At 42.3% G+C, this 19,075-nt stretch overlaps 1 protein-coding gene across 1 annotated transcript; it reads left to right on the top strand.

The window, feature by feature from the left end:
* The first annotated feature begins 14,876 nt into the window (after positions 1 to 14,876).
* Positions 14,877 to 18,061, top strand: LOC119117949 (opsin-5-like). Its single transcript, XM_037244609.1, has 4 exons — positions 14,877 to 15,019; positions 16,748 to 17,041; positions 17,135 to 17,463; positions 17,681 to 18,061. The coding sequence occupies exons 1-4, from the start codon at positions 14,923 to 14,925 to the stop codon at positions 17,996 to 17,998; spliced, it is 1,038 nt and encodes a 345-aa protein (XP_037100504.1). The 5' UTR covers positions 14,877 to 14,922; the 3' UTR covers positions 17,999 to 18,061.
* The last annotated feature ends 1,014 nt before the right edge of the window (positions 18,062 to 19,075 follow it).

The following is a 19,075-nucleotide window of genomic DNA, read 5'->3' as shown; positions in this document are numbered from 1 at the left end:
CCATGGTGTGTGTGTGTTTGAACCAGAAGTGCCGAGGATGTTATCAACATGGCGGCGATGAGTGACGAATGGTGTCCCGCAGGGGCCCGGCTAGAGCCCCCTTGCATATGTGCATAGTGCAAGACAAGAATGGGGCAATCACAATCTCAATATACACAAACTCAGATAAAAATGCTAAAATTACATTTCGATCACTTTTAACTAACCTAAGAGTCAATTTGGTGCCTTCTTTTTGTTTATTTTAAGGATATGTTGAAATATTTATAGGTGAATGTCATTAATAAAATGCATGAGAACATATTTAAAACTGGAGGGCGCTCAAACGGGTCCTGGAATGTTTGGAGAAGAGATTTTGGGTTTGATGTGTTTTCACAGCACCACCATCAAATTCATCACTTTCACTTTTGTTGCCGTAAGCGCGCCGCCTCGTTTAATCGCGCGGGACGTTTTTACTCCCGGGATTTTTCACTTTTTCATGAGCGGTCAGACTCGAAACAGTTAAGCCTCTTTCCAAGGAGAAGTACGCCGTTCACTTTCTCCTACAGAGTGATGACATGGATGTCTTTTTCCACCGCTGACTGCTCGAAACTCAGAGTCTAGTTTTTCCTCCCGGCGCAAAGGGGATCTGTATCACTATGACAGCCAGGTACAAGAAGTTAATGCCTCTCCATTAGTAACTCTCAGCCACCCAATGCCACATCTCTTGATGTCATAAATCTCATTTTCTACACGGCTTGCTCAGATCTGAACTAAGCTGATTTATGGTTACAACTTCTTGCAGACTTTTCATTCTTTATCCTGCTTTATTGCACCCCCCCCCTCCCCTCCCCTTCCGGGATTTGCTCACTTTTTACGCTTCACTCACCGGGTGCCTGGACTCCGAATTAGCGCCAACGCTAGCCAAGCAACACACGGGCTCGCACAGGAATATGATCTCCTTCTACGGGAGTTTAAATTGCTTGTGGCATCCTTAGTGACACTGGTGGCTAACTCGAGGCCCGAGGGCCACATCTGGCCCAACTATGCAAATATAAAAGAATTAAAAGACAAATTTCACAACAGTTAATACATTTATAAATTTCAAAATTATGCTTTAGCACTTTGAGATTCGCTGCATGGTTTTCCTTTTGTTATTGTTTTTCCACAATATTTACGTTGAGTACGAAGTTTTACGCCCCGGCTTAAGGAGACTGATGATTTTGGCAGAACCGCCCCGGCAAAACAACGTAAGGAGGCCTGCAGAGGCAAAGTGCAGTGTGGAGACTTGGCCCATCACTCCATCATGCATTTTGATCAGATCGACCCCGACCTCGCCTGAGGAAGTGAGCATGCAGATTTACTGCGGTGGACTGCGATCCAATGCTTTTGATGGCGCTGTAACTGCGCGAGCACTTGATGCACTTTCCAGATTATTTCGAGCGGCTCGCTGGAACGGAGGAAGTGCGTTGCACGCCGCTCACGATTTAGGAGGTTGTAATCTCTAAATGAGCACAAGCCGCTGAAAGCGTGAACTCCGCCGATGCCTATAAAAGACGACATTGCGCTGCCATCGTTTTCTTACGTTACCTCGGGTGAATAGTGTGTTTTTGCTCTATGTGCGTTCTCGTTGCGGGCTGAAGCGCTGTCGGTGATTTAGAAGCGCAATCCAATTGGTCAATATATTTGATTCGATTAGATTTTGTAAAATTGACTTTCTTACTCTGCAACTTCACATCCTGTCGACGAGAAATAAATGAAAAAATATCACGGCAGCTTGCTTTTCCCACACTTATAAAAAAAAAATAAAGACACAAAGCCAATGTTCCAAACTTTCGCCTTATTGCAAAAAGCTAACAGGAAAGATGGCTGGATTTAAACGTTGCACGTGAAGCCAAGTTGCTACTGCGGCCGAGTTGATGGATGAGCGATGGTATGGTTTCGATTTCGACGCATAAAAACAACAGTGCTTAAAATGCGTCGCCTGCAGCCGGGTGTTGAAAAGCCATTACACATTTCTCAGCGGTATATGACGTTGCCTCCTTTCCATGATAGATGTTGCTAGTTGTGTGTCCAACAATAATCTACAACACTCGCATATAAGCCGTTTATTTTTGAAGAGGGAACACAGAGGTAGCCTGTATAAAACAGATTTATACCAACTATTGTGTTAATACGTTATCCTTTATGAGTGTATGTCTCAATTTGTATCCCCCCTTTGATATTGGGTGACCTATTTGTGGGTCCCAGTAGGGAAACACTATCATGGATCACGTAAATTCTTGTCAGAGGTTCTTGACTGAATGACAATAAAAAATTAAGTTACAGTTTATTGTGATTCCTTAAACACCGGCCTGGCCGTCACTCGAATAAGAGGTTTGTTGATGTTTAACATAAATATGTATTTTAGGTTTGGGGAAAGACTGTAAATCAACTTAGATGTTTAGGAAAATATTTGCGTAAAGTCGTTGAAAACAAAACCAGCTTTGATAATAAATTCCGTCTGTAAAGTTCCTCAAAAAGTAAATCGTCTTGTAAATATTGAGGAAGTACGCTCTATAACATTGTAATAAGCCGACGGGTGGATATATATATATCATGCAAAATATGTCAAAGGATGAATAAATATTAGGAATTATACAAGGAAATGCTCTTTCATTGCGGAGAGTTGGACAGAAAATGGCTGAATGATCCTCTCAGCTGAATACGAGCGAGCCAAGAGTGACACATCGTACATCTGCTGGCTAATATTATTGGTTGATTTTGGCCCACCGGTGTGGAGTTTTTTGATACGACAATCGCGGCGCATAAAAAGCAGACTTGAGACGTGATGTTATCGTATCCTCCGACTCCACTGTTGACACTCCCAGCGCCGTCTACGCCGCGGCGTCGCGAATGGGAGACATAATGGAAAGTTAATAAACAACGACTTTCCCGTTTTCAGACCAGCCACGCCTGTCCTTGGCGGCAATCGCCTTACTCGCGTGCTTATCTTAATATTGCGCAATCCGACTCGAAAGTATCACCCGGTATTATCGGGGAATCAGGAGAATATTTCCCCTTGCAAAAGTAGTTGAAGGTATCAAAATTCTCATATGGGTCAAGATTTGGGTTTCAGTCACCCACAGAGCTGAATTGAGCGACGGATTCCAGTAGGTCCAATATGACATCCACACTCCCTGATGGTGGTCAAACGGTCAGCGTGAAAAGAAGAACCTTTTAATTTTGCGCTCACATCAGACTGTCAGTTTGGCGGTCGAGCTTTACCGCAAATGAGCGACTTAGACGAGCTTATTACCAAACGAGGGAATCTCTTCATGACTAACTTACTCATTCAGCCTGAGCCCTTTAATGCTTCAAGCAGAAGTGTCAGATGTCAAACCATCTGACAACTACTGCATCTGCAGGACATCATATGCTGACCTATGGGGCTCATTTCACTACAAAACAAAAAACACACACACACGCTGCGGTTAGTCTTCATTCAGACTCTGCGCACCATCAACAACTCCCCCGCTCGTCACACTCGCCCTCCCGACCCCGGGGGTCTTCACACTCTCAGCTACCAAGAGACCAGAAATACGAGGCGTTGGGAAAGACAAACGTGTTCGAATAGAGATGAGGCGGCGGCTACATTGTGCCATTTGTGTATGTATTTTTTTTTCTTAAATCAGAGACAGCATTTGTGTGGACACAAGGCCTTGGAGCCATGTGTCGTTGTACAAAAGCTTTAATATGACTTTTATTACATCAAATGAGATCCATCATTTCATACTGTGGCTCATTTGGACGCGATGGATGTTTAAAGTATTACTCAAGCTTTGTTGATTTGGGCTGGCGATTGGGGGAAAAAGAGCTGTGTCATGGCTAAGGTAACAGAGCAACGGTGACTAGGGGCTATAAAGTGGGAACATGGCTCCTTCCCAGGCTGTACTTTGAGTGCTTTTAACGCCTCTGCCTTCTTTTCCTGGTCCACAAAAAAAGTGCAGAATGGAGGAAAAGTCCAGAGAGATAGCGGGAGCAAAAGGGAAGCTCGAGTCAGACTTCCTCAGAGGAGCTGCCAGCCTCACATAAACACTGAGAACCTGTGGAAAGTTTCACTGCCCTCGGGAGGATCCCTTTCTCTCCAGGCTCGTTTTATTTACGTCTATCTGGCCCGTGACTTTCTTGTCTTACTTTTGGGGGGGGAAAAAAAAAATCACCCGGCGGTGACGGCAACACTAAAGTCATCAATATGGCGAAATTCCATTTCATTCTTGTTTAAAGCCAAAAAAACATTTCGTGGCCAGAATATGATAATTGGACAAATTGTGCGGAAAGTCCTGAAACACCTTTAGGTGTCCACACGTGTGAAATATTGAGCGACAACAGTTATTAGCAAGAATGAGAAAGAGCTCTAACTAGTGAATGTGAGCCTGACGTAATTGAAACACATCGATTTAAGCCTCACTCGTGTCATGAGGGTTGTTTCAGATGATCAATAACTCAGTGTAAATCCAGCCTTTGATGTCAGCTGAGCCAATGGAAATGAGAGAAGGAGCCAGAAACGTGGTCAATGGCCACCAAGGCCTGACACAGTGCAGCTCCAGCACCAGCTCTAATAAGAGCAACAGCGTCATCTGCAGGGCATCACCATAACTCCACATTCAAGAGTTCAAGTGGAAGTCATCACCTCAGGTGAAGGTCTGACCGATTGCTCCTGCAGTTTCCCCGTGACTGGACGAGTGTCGCTACTTTACTTCACCCCTGCCTGACTGGCTGATGTCACAGGAAGCAGCCAAGTGGTCAGGTTACCTCGCAGAAAATTTGAGGTTTACAAAAGAAGGGGGTCGGGGGGGGGGGGGGGGGGGGGGGGGTTCTAGCCATTGTGGAGCAACTATTGTCCATTTTGAATCATCTTCCTTATCAAAAGTAAGCATGTCAAGTCAATTTTATTTACTATCTCAATGCACTTTGCACATTAAGGTTAGGGATCATTTAAGTGATGTCATAAGGGCACATTTTTATTAATTAAATTTTTAATTTAATTTTAATTTTATTTGGCCAGAACGTTTTATTTCTATTTCTTTTAAGGATATTATTTTCTTGAATCAGACAGTGTTTGCAACTTTGCTAAGTATAGACAGCAGTTTGTTCACACTGGTGCTCCAAAAAAAAAAAAAAAAAAACTTTCATTTCACATTCCTTGCTTATTCAGTGACATCCAAACTAAACATGGCCCCCTGTGGCTCGCACCGTTACGCCAGACAAACTGTCCTGTCCCTACTTGTCAGGACGGGGGGGTTGGATTCATAAATTCACAGTGAGGCGCCAATGCTATTCTGCAAGTTGTTTTCATAATGTGGAGCTCCACGGTGTCAAGCATCTTCAAACGTCATCAAGGTGGAAAATTGTAAGTGACTCGATATTTTAAAAAAGTTTGGAGCAAAATGCAGTCTTAAAATGTCTGTGTCATCAAGGCAAAATTGGAGCCCTCAACAACGTAAGCAACACTCGTGAGCATAAAATGGCCACAGTACATATTTCTTCCCACTAAAATAAAATTGACCAAGTACAAAGCTGCTGTCCCTTGGCAGCCTTTTTCCAAACTTAGCTCTTAAGCGACAGACCCAAAAACTATTTTTCACACAAAAACATCAAAGACATTTTTGTTCCACTACAAATCAAGCAACGCTCAATTCCGCCAAAGTCCCTCCATAAAAAAAAAAAAAAATGCAATGAGCATAATAGCTCCCTTCTATGTTTGTCCAGAAAAATATGGCGCTGGAGCAATGTTTGTATTATTTAAGAGGATCCAGACGTGTAGCCAAATGTGACTCCGATTCCCGAGAAACAGTCCCTACAAGCTGGTGCCATGCCCAATGCTGAAATCATGGACTGTGTACGGCAGTATTTCACGGCAATAATACTGCAATTACACGCCGAGGGGGAGAATATGCATTACGGAACGTGCCTCAGGAAACAGTCTAAGCTTCTCTAACCACTAGAAAGAAACATACTCGGGCTGCCGAAACACCGTCACGGAGTCTGTTGCTATAAGGCTCATTTGTTAGCATCGCATATCTAAATAGCATCTGAAAACTGTGGCTAGCGCTGATTACGCGGGAGCTGCCAAAACGTTTTTGTGCCCAATTGAGCTTTTCGGGCCTGGATGAGGTATCATGTCCGTTAGGCTGGATTTACACTACACGGGTCATGTGACCCAATTATGAGCAACGCTATTTGGATATTTGGTTTCAACGCGACAGAGTATGGCGTCGCTCCTTCTGCACAATATCGGAACAATGAAATTTAACTAGTGTCTGGCCAGCGCAGTTTATCTGTTTTAGTCATCAGGTTTGAACACAACAGGCGAAATTTGACAGAGATGTCGAAAGAGTTTCAAACATGTAAGACGATATGAGATCTCATTTGGTGCGCCAGACTTGATGATGCTCGCCAAGGTTCTGCTAGTTCAGATCTTTGTGCTAACGCAGGGCAATGGGATAAGGCACCTGGCTTGTGCTCCAGACAGACTTCACGAGTCCATGTTCTCCAGAGAGTCCTCAGCCCCTTTCACACTGCATGTCAAAGTCGAAGGAAAAAGTTCCTACACGTGTGAATGGTACCGCTTGGGGTTACATTTCCTGTGTGTTTTTGGGCAAGGGGTTTTGAGACGTTTTTAAGGAGGGTCTTGACTGCATTAGATGAAAGTAATTGTAAGAATTTGAAAGGCAAGAGCTCCATTGTTACCTGTGAAGAACCAGTTTTGCGAAAAACTGTGTGAAAGGGGCTTTTGCTAGCATACTGTAACCTTGTGAGTACCTCGGGAGCACTCAGTCACAGTTGTGGTGGCAGACATTGTGTGTAACTACGGCGGTGTTAGCTGACCCCTGCTTGGGCCCACCAGAAGAGCACAGTGTAAAGCCGGCGTTGGGCCAAGCCAAACATTTTAACTTTCATAGACAAAAACAAAACGGTTTCGCCTTTCCTCTCCCTCATTTCGCCCGGTTCCTAAATATTTTTTCACCCGAAATCAAGCGTCACGACGACGACCAAATGTTTTTTGGGGAGGGCTCACGCTGTTTTGTGCTGACCTTGCGAAAATTCGACAAAAATCCCCTCCCATACGCCCCCCTCTGTCTTTCTGCTCGAGTGCTGATTATTTAACTTTTTGCCTTTTCTTTCCTCCTAAATGTGTTATTCATCCTGTTCAGCCAGTCTTCAGGCACACTTCAGAGCTCAAAATAAAATAAACAGTGGTGTTTTCGCCCCCCCGTCACTGCGGGCCTTGACTGCATCTACCTGGAACAATAAACAGCTGTGTTTCTGAGCTTGTTTATACTCATCTCTAGACATTGGCTGAGAAAAGCACAACAGGAACTAGAGTATACGCGGGAATGAAACACGCGAGGCCTACGCAGCGGCGTCTCAGTGTTGGTGGACGCAAGCAGACCGTGATCGCACGGAGGCTGCTGGCGGCCAGTGTGGATTCCGCGTCTGGCACCCAGGGAGGTTTATCTTGGAAGGGCACCAACCATCTGCAGGCTATAAGGACTCGATCGACGGTGTGACGTTGAACGAGCTAGACAAAAGCGGTCCATATACGCCGCTGTGTGTTTGCCTGACTTTGCGTACGTACGTGTGAAGCTGTTCAAGGTATGTCGAAACATAAAAGCGGGACTGACAGTTAAGGCAATTCTGTGAGTCAGTAAAAGAACTAAGAAGCTATTAAAATGATGGGCCCATTGGAAGAAGAAAATTTAAGATTTTTTTAAATTTAAGAACATTTCACAGCAGGCCACAATATGATAGGCTGCTTGCTGGGGTGAGTGACTGAGCCACTTCTTTGAAGTTAATTGGGGCCAGTCGTTTACTCTTTCTCTGGAGCAGTGAAGGGAGGGGTGAGCAGTTAGGAGAAGGACAAGACCAAAGATGCACTGCGACGACAGATGCCTTTTTGCTCTGTCGATAAATGAGCATTGTCCTATAAATATTAATACCTAAAAATAAAAATGAATGGTGCCAGCGGGTACTAATTAGCCCCAATGACAATATGAGTCGTCCATGGATGTATCCTAAAAAAAAAGCGGTCATTGAAGGTCTACACAAATGGCCACTTCAAATGAAAAGTGATGACTATATCTTTTCAGGGTACAAATGAGATCCGACTGTTCAATGTTCTTTTGATTTTGATTTTCATCAACAAAGATAAAGCCCGAGCCCTTCATTCTGGTAAATTAGCATTGATATATTACTAGCGCATTTGTTCCTTGAACTGTGCACGGCGGGCATTTAAAGTAAAGACAGCCTGTTTGGAGCTTATAATAGAACATTAAACCTGTTTTGTACATCTCCTTGTTTAGTCGTTTAAAATAGACCACAGCAGGACTTTTTTTTGGGAGGAGGGGGGGCATCCCCTTTCAACTTTGTAATTTCGACTTGTCGCTCGCATGCGCCCGACACACCCTGTGTACTTTGTTCTTGCTAATTAACGTCAAGATGACATGATTCATCGTTTTAAGTGATCCAATGGGAAACAAAACAGACCTTGCTCAAAGAAATATATCTTGCCTATAAAAATTACAGAGGTTTTGTGAGATAAGCTACAAAAATCTGCAGGTAAGGGACTTCAACCTTATTTTGAGTAAAATGGCACACCTTGTAAGGGCCAAAGTGACACAGGGACACAAAACGACATCATGCAGTATGAAATTGCCGTCGGGGCTGTCACGTCTGTGGCTGTTTCCGATTTTGCGAAAGAGGTTTCAAGGGTCGGGGGCCACACACAAGCACATGATGCTTTAGTCAGCTTTTACATCTTCACCAATAATATTCCCAGAGACGCAGGAAAGCCGGACAGACGCTTGTAATTCAGCTGACAAGAAAATGAAAAGCTTTCATTGCCCTCACGTCACATTGGGGGAAGCAAACTAACAACCGGGACAATTTTAGTTTGAACGCCATTTGGCCCAGACCTAATCCCCCCCCCCCCCCCAGCACCACCACGATCATCAAGCTTCTGAGCTTGATTACTTTTCCAGAAGGATGTGGTACTCGCTGGCGAAGCAGCCGCTTTAAATAAAGTGACAATTTTTAATGGGGTTTCAAACCTCAGCGTCATTGCGTGTTGCCAACTCCTCTGCGATGACATGCATCCGATGTGCACGTTTTTCAATCCACGCAGACGCGCAGGAAGCCAGCGAGCTTGAAATATAGTAGCTTCGTACATTCTTTTTTTGGAAACAATCTTTCCAGATTCCAATGTATGAGCAGAGACAGCTGACGTGTAAAGACGATATTAACGCAATTACAGTCCTATATGCGCCATTGCTCAATGGGGGAACGGCCAATTTGGCAGCAATTTTGGCCGTTTGGCGGCTTTTAAGTGATGATAATGAGCGCCGTAATTTTCACACACAGCTAGCTAGCACCTCTGCGGTTTTATCTCGTGACAGTTTGGTCATCCCCCTTTTCCCCCCAAAATTGTCATTCCAACACTTTTAGGGTGATCATTTACATGAGCTGCTATTATACTGCCAGTGGGGACAGCAATAGGTGGAGCTATTGGACAGTACCGCTTGCATTCTTTTAAATATAAATTAAATTGTAAAAAAAAATTCATTCTTTTTTTTTCCCCCTCCTCAAATCCCAAGTAAGGTCACAAAGGTCAAAGTCTCTTTCAATCGAGAACAGGAGCAGCGACATGCATTGACAATGACAGAACACTAAACATAGCCAGCAAGGGCGAATGTGTATGCATAGACTGATTACATAAACAGAGCCTTTGTGCTTGGCCGCCTTGATGACATGGACGCGAGAAGGAGAGGTATGAAAGTTGTTTTTGACCTCACACATGAAAAATAAATACAGCCCCCCTCACTCCTGAGTGATTATTTATGTGAAAAATAAATAGTGAAACCTTATCTGTGCGAACGGTCACACAACGCTGACTCCAATACAGTTCACCATGGAGGTTTACATTTCATGAAACCAGAAAGATTTTATTTGGGGGAAAAAAAAGATTTAACTTACTCAATACTTTCTTTGATGTAGATGGAATCTAATATTAATATCTGTGTGGAAATAAGATTTTGGTTTTAATTAGACTTCTTTCATCGCAAAAGACTCAAATATTTGCATGACTGCTTTGATACTAACTGCATATTTTTCTGGATGGATTATTAACAATCACAGTAACAATGAGGTAACTGGTTTGATGGCAAGTATAGAAACAAGAGACAAGCAACACTGCCCCCTGATGGTGATGTTGTTTTTTCTGCACGTTTTTGTTCCTAAGATTTTCTCTGGTTAGAAATTAAATAGATATTGAAGGGAAAAGTATTGTAAAACGGTCAAATATTATATCTTAAATTCATATATATATATATATATATATTGAATTAGCCGATTAATCGATACTAGTTTTCTTTCAAATATCGGCAAATTGTATTGGACAGAGCCTAAATTCAAAACATCTCCATTCACATAGTACTTTCACAAAAGCTGACTTTTTTAAAATACAAGACAAAATAACAACACTTTACGTGAAGCCGCTTTAAATGCACGCCATTATTCAACCACCTATACACAACCACAAACTCCTCGCTATTCACTACTCCTTTTAAAGCCAAAGTGTGAAACATATGTGAATATAATTTTCAGTCTTACCTTTGTCGGTGCAGTCCAGTACACTGTGATGTCAGCTATATTGTGGAGACACAGTAGAGGAAGGCGAAGCCATTTCGATTTTTTGCTTTAAGAGAAGAAAACAGACAATTATTATGCTTGCATTATGAAAAACACAGCACCAAAGAAAATCCCCAGCAAAACATGCTTATTATCGTTCAAATCGAAATCCTTGCGCAACATTTTTGTTTTGTCTGACTTTAGAATTTATTGATTTTGAACAATAAATCTGTGTTATATGTGACCTCGTTCCACTGCTGTCATCTTTCCAAACAATACAGATTGCACTCAGACACTTACTAACTGGCATCATCCACTTGTTCATTACCATACAGAAGGGCTAATTTGAGCACCCCTGACCCTCCCCACCGCTAACAAGCATCACTTCCACTTCGGTGCTCCCTCCAAAGAAGGCCCCTTGAGTGTCTTTACAGATGTACAAACTGTCTTCATCTCTCGCCGAGTCTTCCGCATGTTCAAGTGTTGAAACTCAAAGCATCCTAGTTGGCTGCGTCATAGAGTGGCTGCATAACAGTGCTTCTCAAGATGCAGGGGGATGACAAATCGCTGTTATTTTCCCCCTAGCAAATTGCCCAAGAAAGCAATTATAATGAGACATGTTGATATTATTGACTGCTTTCAGGAGAAAACATATATTGGTCAACAATTAGGGCAATTTGGTGGTGCTTATAAATGCACTTCATACAGTGAGAGGAAAATTAGTTTTGTCTTTTAACTCCTCCATTCAAATAACCTTGATATATCGGAAATGAAATGCGTTAAATCAGAAAAACTGTGGAAATTACTTGATAATTAACATTCTTCTCGACTCCTGTAGTTGGCGGATATTACACGGGGTAACTTGTTTCCAAGGGAAACGGAACCAGGAGCTGTAATTGACATTTTAACGAATATGTTCACGAGGACGGGGGAGTATGGTGGGAGTTCAGACATAGTTAAAGGTGAAGGTATTTTTTTTCTGGTAAGGTGAATAGTAGCTTTTATTGAACAAAATCTAATATGGCCTCATATGGATTTTTTCCGATGTCCTCGTACAAAGATAAAATAATTTCTTTCTCGGAAATTCTCTGAAGCTGAAATGGCAATTGTTTACCACTACATTACGACTACATTGTGGAGACAAGGACGAGCTATTGTTTACAGTTGCGGTTTGCAGTTAAGTCATTGCAAGCATAGAGGCTGTTGAGTTTAGATGGATGACTTGCTATGAAGCCCGAAAAGTTTAAAAAAAAAAAGAAAATGTTCTGAGCTTCCGATAATTACAGTTCCTGTTATTTGATTGACCTAATGGGGAAAGGAAGGCATGTCTTTGTTGTCAGTTGAATGTGCATCAATTTGATGAAATCAGAAAAGCCTGCATTGGGGGGGAAAAAAATATTACTTTTATAATTTTCTTTACTTTTGGATCTCTGTGGGGTTTTTTTCCACCTGTTTTATCAATGCATTCTTTATTATTGTAGATTGCTAGAAGGACATCAGTTGAACATCAGTTTTTTTCATCAGTTGAAGTGATTTTAAAAGGTCGACGTCTTTGGAAAAGGTTGTCAGAGCATCAAAAGAGCTTCAGAATCAGATTGAGCCATATGTCATATCTGCCTTTGTTGCTTTATGACCCCATTACCTCTAATACCTCTACCCCTATTGAAAAGGGGAGAGAAATGTTAGTTCCTATGGTGACAGTAGCTGATGAAATGTATAAAAAAAGAAAAAAAAAAGGAAAACACCAGTCTTGTGTCTGGGTACATGTGATGTTAAAACCCCAAAGTTTTGTTTGTAATATAAGTGGCAATTCTTGCCTAGCAGCATGTCCGCAATATCCTCAGCGGTAATTCTCCACGCTATTGATTTATCATTAATGAACGAGGACGCCAAGTAGGGGAGTGAAGTGGGATGTGATGAGCATCTCCACAAGAGCCATTTGTACAAAAACACTGACTCAAGAGTAGAATGAACTCAATGTCCATCTGTTAGATCCCGTGGTCACGTTTCTTGCTTTGCAATTTTTTTTAACAAGATCGCCATAATCTTCAAAGTTAGAATTACATCAGAAATACTACTGTAGATTTAAATGAAATGAAATGAATTATTGTCGAATTAAAGGCCAATTGTGCTCTGCTAAAAATTCCATTACTCAAGATTTGTCTGTGAAAGGAGAATGAAACAGCGCTTGTGTTTCCTTGGCCATTTATAACAACTTCATTTCCATCACTTTACTTTCATCCTGCAAATGGTTACACCTCCGATCGCTTAGCGAGGAAGGTGCGACGTATTAACGTGTTTTACGCTATTCTTGTAAACCTCATGTTCACTAAAAGCTTCAAATGCCTCCAGGGCCTAAAATAAAAATGTCAAGTTTGAGTGGTGTGAATCTTAAGCTTTCATACGTCTAGACACGGCAATCATCCCTCCCATTTTCTGAACCTGAGGTGACCCAAAAGATAATACAAAAATACTGTGATTTTTTTCTTTTTAATTTTTGGCGTTTTATTTTTATTTATTTTTTAAACTGGTCCATCCCTGCTCCGGCAATATTGGCTATATTAAGTGTAACACAAGAACAAATGTTATTTTTGTATTTTTATTGAGGACTGGTTAATCCTTGGATCCCACATTATTATTTTCTATTATATTACTTTCTATATCGCTGCGTGCGTGAAAGTCACAGCCACGGAATGAGACTGAGGATTAACGCGCGTGATTTCTTTCGGGGTAGGATCATGGGCAGGCAGGTCAACAGCTGTGTGCAAAAGGGAGGCTCGGAGGTTTAGCACTCGCTTCTCCCACCCTGAGCAATTGTCGCTCCTTTCGCATGGGATTTGTGCAAAAATAACTCCGATTTAATGGGTTTTGTGTGTGAAAGCTATGCTAAGCATTGGCGCCTTTGTCAAAGGTGCCTGTGAAGCAAGCAGAATATTGCCTATGAAGGTCATTTATGGAATTAATTTCTGAAAATTGGGTTGCTGTCGACACGCTACAAATAACAACAAATAACATTATTACATGGAGAGAGTGAGTGCATGTGTCACAAAAAGGTGAAGAAAGATGTTGCCGTTTAGCTTATTAGTGAGAGTGTTAACATGTTTTTTGTAGGTGAGGTGGGAGTCTAAGTGCACTCCAAGATATTTATATGTGTTTGTGACTACTAGAGTTTGATCGGATAGAGTAATGGGGACAGTTATGGAGATGTTTTTCCTAGGGGAGTGGAAATACATTATTTCAGTTTTTTTTATATTGATCGTCAGATGGTTTACTTTTAGCCAGTCATGTAGGAGCTGGAGATCAGAAGTAAGTTTGGAGTTTATGGTTTCGATGTTCGAATCTGAGGTGAAAATAACTGTCGTCAGCATATAATATGATTTGAGTTTGTTTGCATATGTTAGGCATGTCATTGATGTACATAATGAATAATAATGGGCCCAGTATGCTGCCCTGGGGAACACCAGTGGGAGATGGTAATGGAGTAGATGTGGCCTGACCAATATTAACAACCTGGATTCTATCCGAGAGGTATGAAGAGAGCATAGTTAGCACTGAGGGGGAGAGATGAAAGGAAGCTAGTTTGTTATGGAGTATTTGGTGATTAACTGTGTCAAAGGCTTTACGGAAATCTACAAAGACTGCTCCTGTGATGTGGCCTTTATTAAGAGAAGTGCGTATATATTCTGTGAGTAGTAGCTGTGCAGATAGTGTAGAACGAGCTGATCGGAAGGTTTCTGGATTGAGTGGAATGGCTGCTGGAGCTTCAAGTCCCTCTGCAGATTATTAACCATAATGATGCGGGGTCACAGCCTATCTTAGTTTACAAGTGGAAGAATTCCCATGTCAGACTTGAGATGTAGCTTGAGTTCAGGGTGGGGGCAGTTATCGCAATACCGTCTTTGACCTCTCTGACCTCAATTTTCATGACTTGTGAAAGTCCGTCTTTCAAATCGGCATTTTATTCCTATTACATAACTTGCAAGAAAAATAAAATAATAAATAAAATGTATTCGTCATAAAGGCCGTTCGAATATTTTGACAATTTTCATGAACATTTATAAGTACATATTTTGCGTCATACCTCATTTTTGTTCGAAACTTCCTATTTTCCATGTGCGTGGCTACTTGACTGACATCATCAGTTTGCGGTCTCCATGGCAATGCGCGCTGCGTTCAGGCTTCTGTGAGGAAGGAGGACAGAGTGAGCACAGATGAATGTGACAGAAACACGAGGCAGTATCACATCAATCGTCTCCTTAATCTTCTTCTACGACTAACATGGATTCTTCTCCAACGCCGCCCATGTATGACCACTACCGCTCCACGTTATCGCCCAGCATGGACATTGGCGTCGGCTTCTACCTGTTGTTTATAAGTAAGTTCATTTTAATCCAAATTATATTTTTATTTCTTGTGGATGGTCTTGTGAACACATTTTTGTGACTTGTTTACGATATTAATTTTACTCTAAATCAATTAAGCAATCAACTGTTGCATTTTTCTTGAGTTATGCAGGAAATGTCTTGCACCCCCTGCAGAATGGATTTACGTAAGTAAGTATCAGCCAAAGACTCATAGAGGGTTCAATTTGAATATTGATGAAGTGTATTAAAATTCCCAGAGGGAGCAATAATGGAAGGAGAGTAGAGGTGCAAAAATGTAAATGCCACCTTTGAATTTCCTCCATGAGACTGGCTAATGGCTATGGAGCAGGCAGTGGTTTAAAAGGGAATAAAGGGCAAGGCTCCGGTGGGCATTAGAGAACGCAATTTGAGGCTTCTGCATTACATTAACATTATCCATATAAAATAGACTATAATATAATATACTACAATTTGACGTGAGTCTGGTTGTACTCACGATTGCATCTGTCAAACAAGCAATCTTTCCGCAATCAACAGAGTATCCATTTAGTGTACACTTTGCTTTATTTGATGCAACTATTGGTTTGATGTCCAGTATTATTAAAGGATTTAAACCCATTAAAATCTGACAAACCAACCAAATATGAATTGTTTTCATTATTGTAAGATTGTGGATTTGGTTAAATCGATGCTTATGCAGTGAATCTTATCGGGGTTAGGATATGTCATTGTTATGAGTTGGTGCAGAGACTAAATCAAAGTATTGCTCTCATAAACAATTGCTGTTGCGAGCGTTCATACATATATGATTTATTGATTGATTGATTGATTGATTGATTGATTGATTGATTGACTGATTGAATATTTATTGATCCCCAGGGGTGGGGAAATTCAGACATACATGTCGGATTGAACAGAAATATAGATGCGGAAATATGTGGAATTGGCAAGGGAGTTGGGACTTGAAAAATGCAGGGAAGAGAACAGAGGCACTATTCGGTATAACGGGAGTCGCTGTATGTGTAATTATTTATTGTTTGATCTAATTATGTTCCATTATTGTTTGCTTATTGTTTAGTTTGACGATAACTCAAAGGAACAAGCTTTCCCTGAATGTTGTGCACCTTTTATATTCTTTGCACTCTCACCCGAGCAATCATTTGTTTCAACCTTGATTGTGATTGGCAGAGCGCGAGTTGTCCTTGATGATGTTTGTTAGTCTGCTGAAGTAGCGAGAGCAGCTAATGACAAAGTATTGGGAATACACAGTGATCTTCTGGGATGTGTTTCAATTAAAAAAAATAAGATCTTGAATGTTAATGCAGTAGGTAAAATGCCTCTTTATATAGCGCTTTCACAACAGCTTTTGGCGTCATGCATTATTTATACGCACAACAATAATTGTATATAATTACAATATATGTTACATGATTGATTTGATGCGCCTTCCTGCCTCATGGCCTTCACCCGCCGACCAACACGTCCGCACATTTCCCTGTCCCTGTAAATGCTTGGGAAGGGGGGGGGGTAACCATCACAACCATGTGCGAGTTTCCTGGTCTTGGGACTAGGCAATGTATCAGGATTTTTAAATAGTATGCATGGCCTTCACTAAACCTGTCACAGTGGAAGCTTGAGAGCTATGTTCACAGTGTGAACTTCACACCCACAACATTGATTCTGCAAAAATGGCCAAATTATACAAATAGTCTTACCTTGACGTTATGTGTGCATCCCAGCCATGTTCTCCGTCACGGGCAACCTGCTGGTTCTGGTGATGGGCTTCAATCGTTCTTCTCGCATGAAGCCTCCCGAGCTGCTGAGCATCAACCTGGCGGTGACAGACCTCGGGGCTGCAGTCACCATGTACCCTCTGGCCGTGGCTTCGGCCTGGAATCACCGCTTCCTTGGGGGTGATGCCGCTTGTCTCTACTACGGTCTGGTTGGCTTCTTCTTCGGAGTGGCCAGCATTATGAACCTCACGCTCCTGGCCGTGGTGCGCTTTGTGGTCTCGCTGGACCTGCAGTCACCCAGTAAGTAGCAGCATCGATATAAATTGCCTTTCTATATTTATCTGCGTGTTTTGAGGCAATAGGAAGGTGTATGATGGATGTCATGTTATCCAGGGGACAAGGTGAGCTGGCGTCAGATGAAGCTTCTGTGTTCATGGTCTTGGCTGTACGCCCTGTTCTGGGCTCTACTGCCCGTCCTGGGCTGGGGCCGATACGGTCCCGAACCATTCGGCCTGTCCTGCTCGCTGGCCTGGGGTCGACTGAGGCATGAGGACTCCTCCTTCGTAGTGGCCATGTTCTCCTTCAACTTGGCTCTGCCGGCCGCCATCATTGTGTGCTGCTACTTCGGCATCGCCATCAAACTCTACGTCACCTACAAGAAGTCGCTCAGACACGGGCGACGTGTAGCCAATGTACTCAAAATGCATCGCAGGCTGCTCATGGTCAGTGTTGTCCAGATTGTTTAGTTCTCATACATTTTGGTGAGGGGGGGCTTTTGTCAGATGGGCACATTTAACTGTTTGAGCTAATTTACCGTTTCTAACAATGATGGTAATTTAAAACAAAGAGAGAGTTGCAGACCTCAACAGACTCAGTGTACACTTTACTCAAGATTCTACAAAACATGGTGGCCACTAACATCTTTGCCCTGTGCTGCAGATGGCAGTGGTGATCAGCGTGAGCTTCATCGTGTGCTGGTCTCCGTACAGCATGGTGAGCTTGTGGTCGGCCGTGGGGCCCGGCGGCCCCATCCCGCCTCAACTCAGCCTGCTGCCTTGCATGTTTGCCAAGAGCTCCACAGCCTGCAACCCCGTCATCTATTACATTTTCAGCCAGAGCTTCAAGCGTGAGGTCAAGCAACTGGTGCGCTGCCAGCCTGGATGTTGTGCTGGCGAGGATGGCAAGGGTGCCAAAGGAGGAGGAAGAGGAGGAGAGTCCTCACAGGCCAGGGGAGAGGCAGCTACCACACTCGTTTGAAGGGAAACTGAGAATTGGACCACGGAGGTGGCCGCGGCGGCTTGTTTTCGGGGGACAAGCAGAGACCCACTGGCTGTTTTCTGACTTTTTGGCCAGGGCTTTTTGTTCTTTTTGGTCAAGGCTTTAAGACTGAACGCGACAGGACTGGGCAATGGTGAACAAATTCCTGTCAGTGATGGACCTTGTTGACTCTCTGTAACGGAAAAACTGTGACCCCTGGTGTTTTTATCGGGAAACGAAGCATCGTATATTAGATGTCGCACAACCAATTAATTTTTATGGATCTCATTCTAATGTGACAGAAGCTGAGTCACAGTTGATTATTCAATGAAGGTATTGTTAATTTTCTGTACAGATGTCACCAACTATGTTTGCACAATAGACTGGTTTGACATGAAGATGTACCAGCATAGAAACAAATAAAATCAAGTGGTGAAGAAAATGACTCACCTTTTTGCTGAATATAGTTGTTGTAATTAGTGGGATCTTGCACATTTCTCTTCAACAGACCAGTCTTGTTGTGTTCCACAACACAGTGATTCCCAACCAGGGTGCCAAGGCACACAGGCATCTTGTGAGAGGTCATCGAGGTGGCACAGTAAATTACCTTAAAAAAAAATTGTTAATTGCAGCAGCTATATCTGTATTCATCTATCTATGCCAGCGATGTATAGAAGAATTAAATGCTCTTCTGCAAGTTGGCAGAAGGTTAATATCATGTAGTATTAATAGAACAAATCATGGATTTTTATGGCTATATTAGCATTGCATACAATTAAACAGATTTCCCGCTGATTAAGGTGTGACTAAATTATTATTAAGTATTCATATTTATGCAATTTTATTTGGTGGGGTGCCATGACAGTTTTATTATGTATAACCATAAATGAGTGCCCTGGCTCATTAAAGGTTGGGAATCATTGCCATAGTATTAAGCGGCACTGGCACTATACAATGTGATGACAGCTGGGCAAAAGCAAATGAATACAAAATAAGCTTTTCACTGTTTCAATTTAACTTGTACTGTTCTTGTATTTGAGTATAGAGACAATCTAAATAAAGAAGCTCTAGGTCATA

This window comes from Syngnathus acus, chromosome 24 (assembly GCF_901709675.1).
Source record: "Syngnathus acus chromosome 24, fSynAcu1.2, whole genome shotgun sequence".
NCBI lineage: Eukaryota > Metazoa > Chordata > Actinopteri > Syngnathiformes > Syngnathidae > Syngnathus > Syngnathus acus.
Note: the sequence above shows the minus strand (reverse complement) of the source record. Positions and strands in the feature narration are given on the sequence as shown.

Bases quoted from the DNA above. Each gene is read 5' to 3' on its own strand.
- LOC119117949 (XM_037244609.1), top strand. From the start codon at position 14,923: ATGGATTCTTCTCCAACGCCGCCCATGTATGACCACTACCGCTCCACG. The intron at 15,020-16,747 runs GTAAGTTCATTT...TGTGCATCCCAG, and splicing joins CTTCTACCTGTTGTTTATAA to CCATGTTCTCCGTCACGGGC. The intron at 17,042-17,134 runs GTAAGTAGCAGC...CATGTTATCCAG, and splicing joins GCTGGACCTGCAGTCACCCA to GGGACAAGGTGAGCTGGCGT.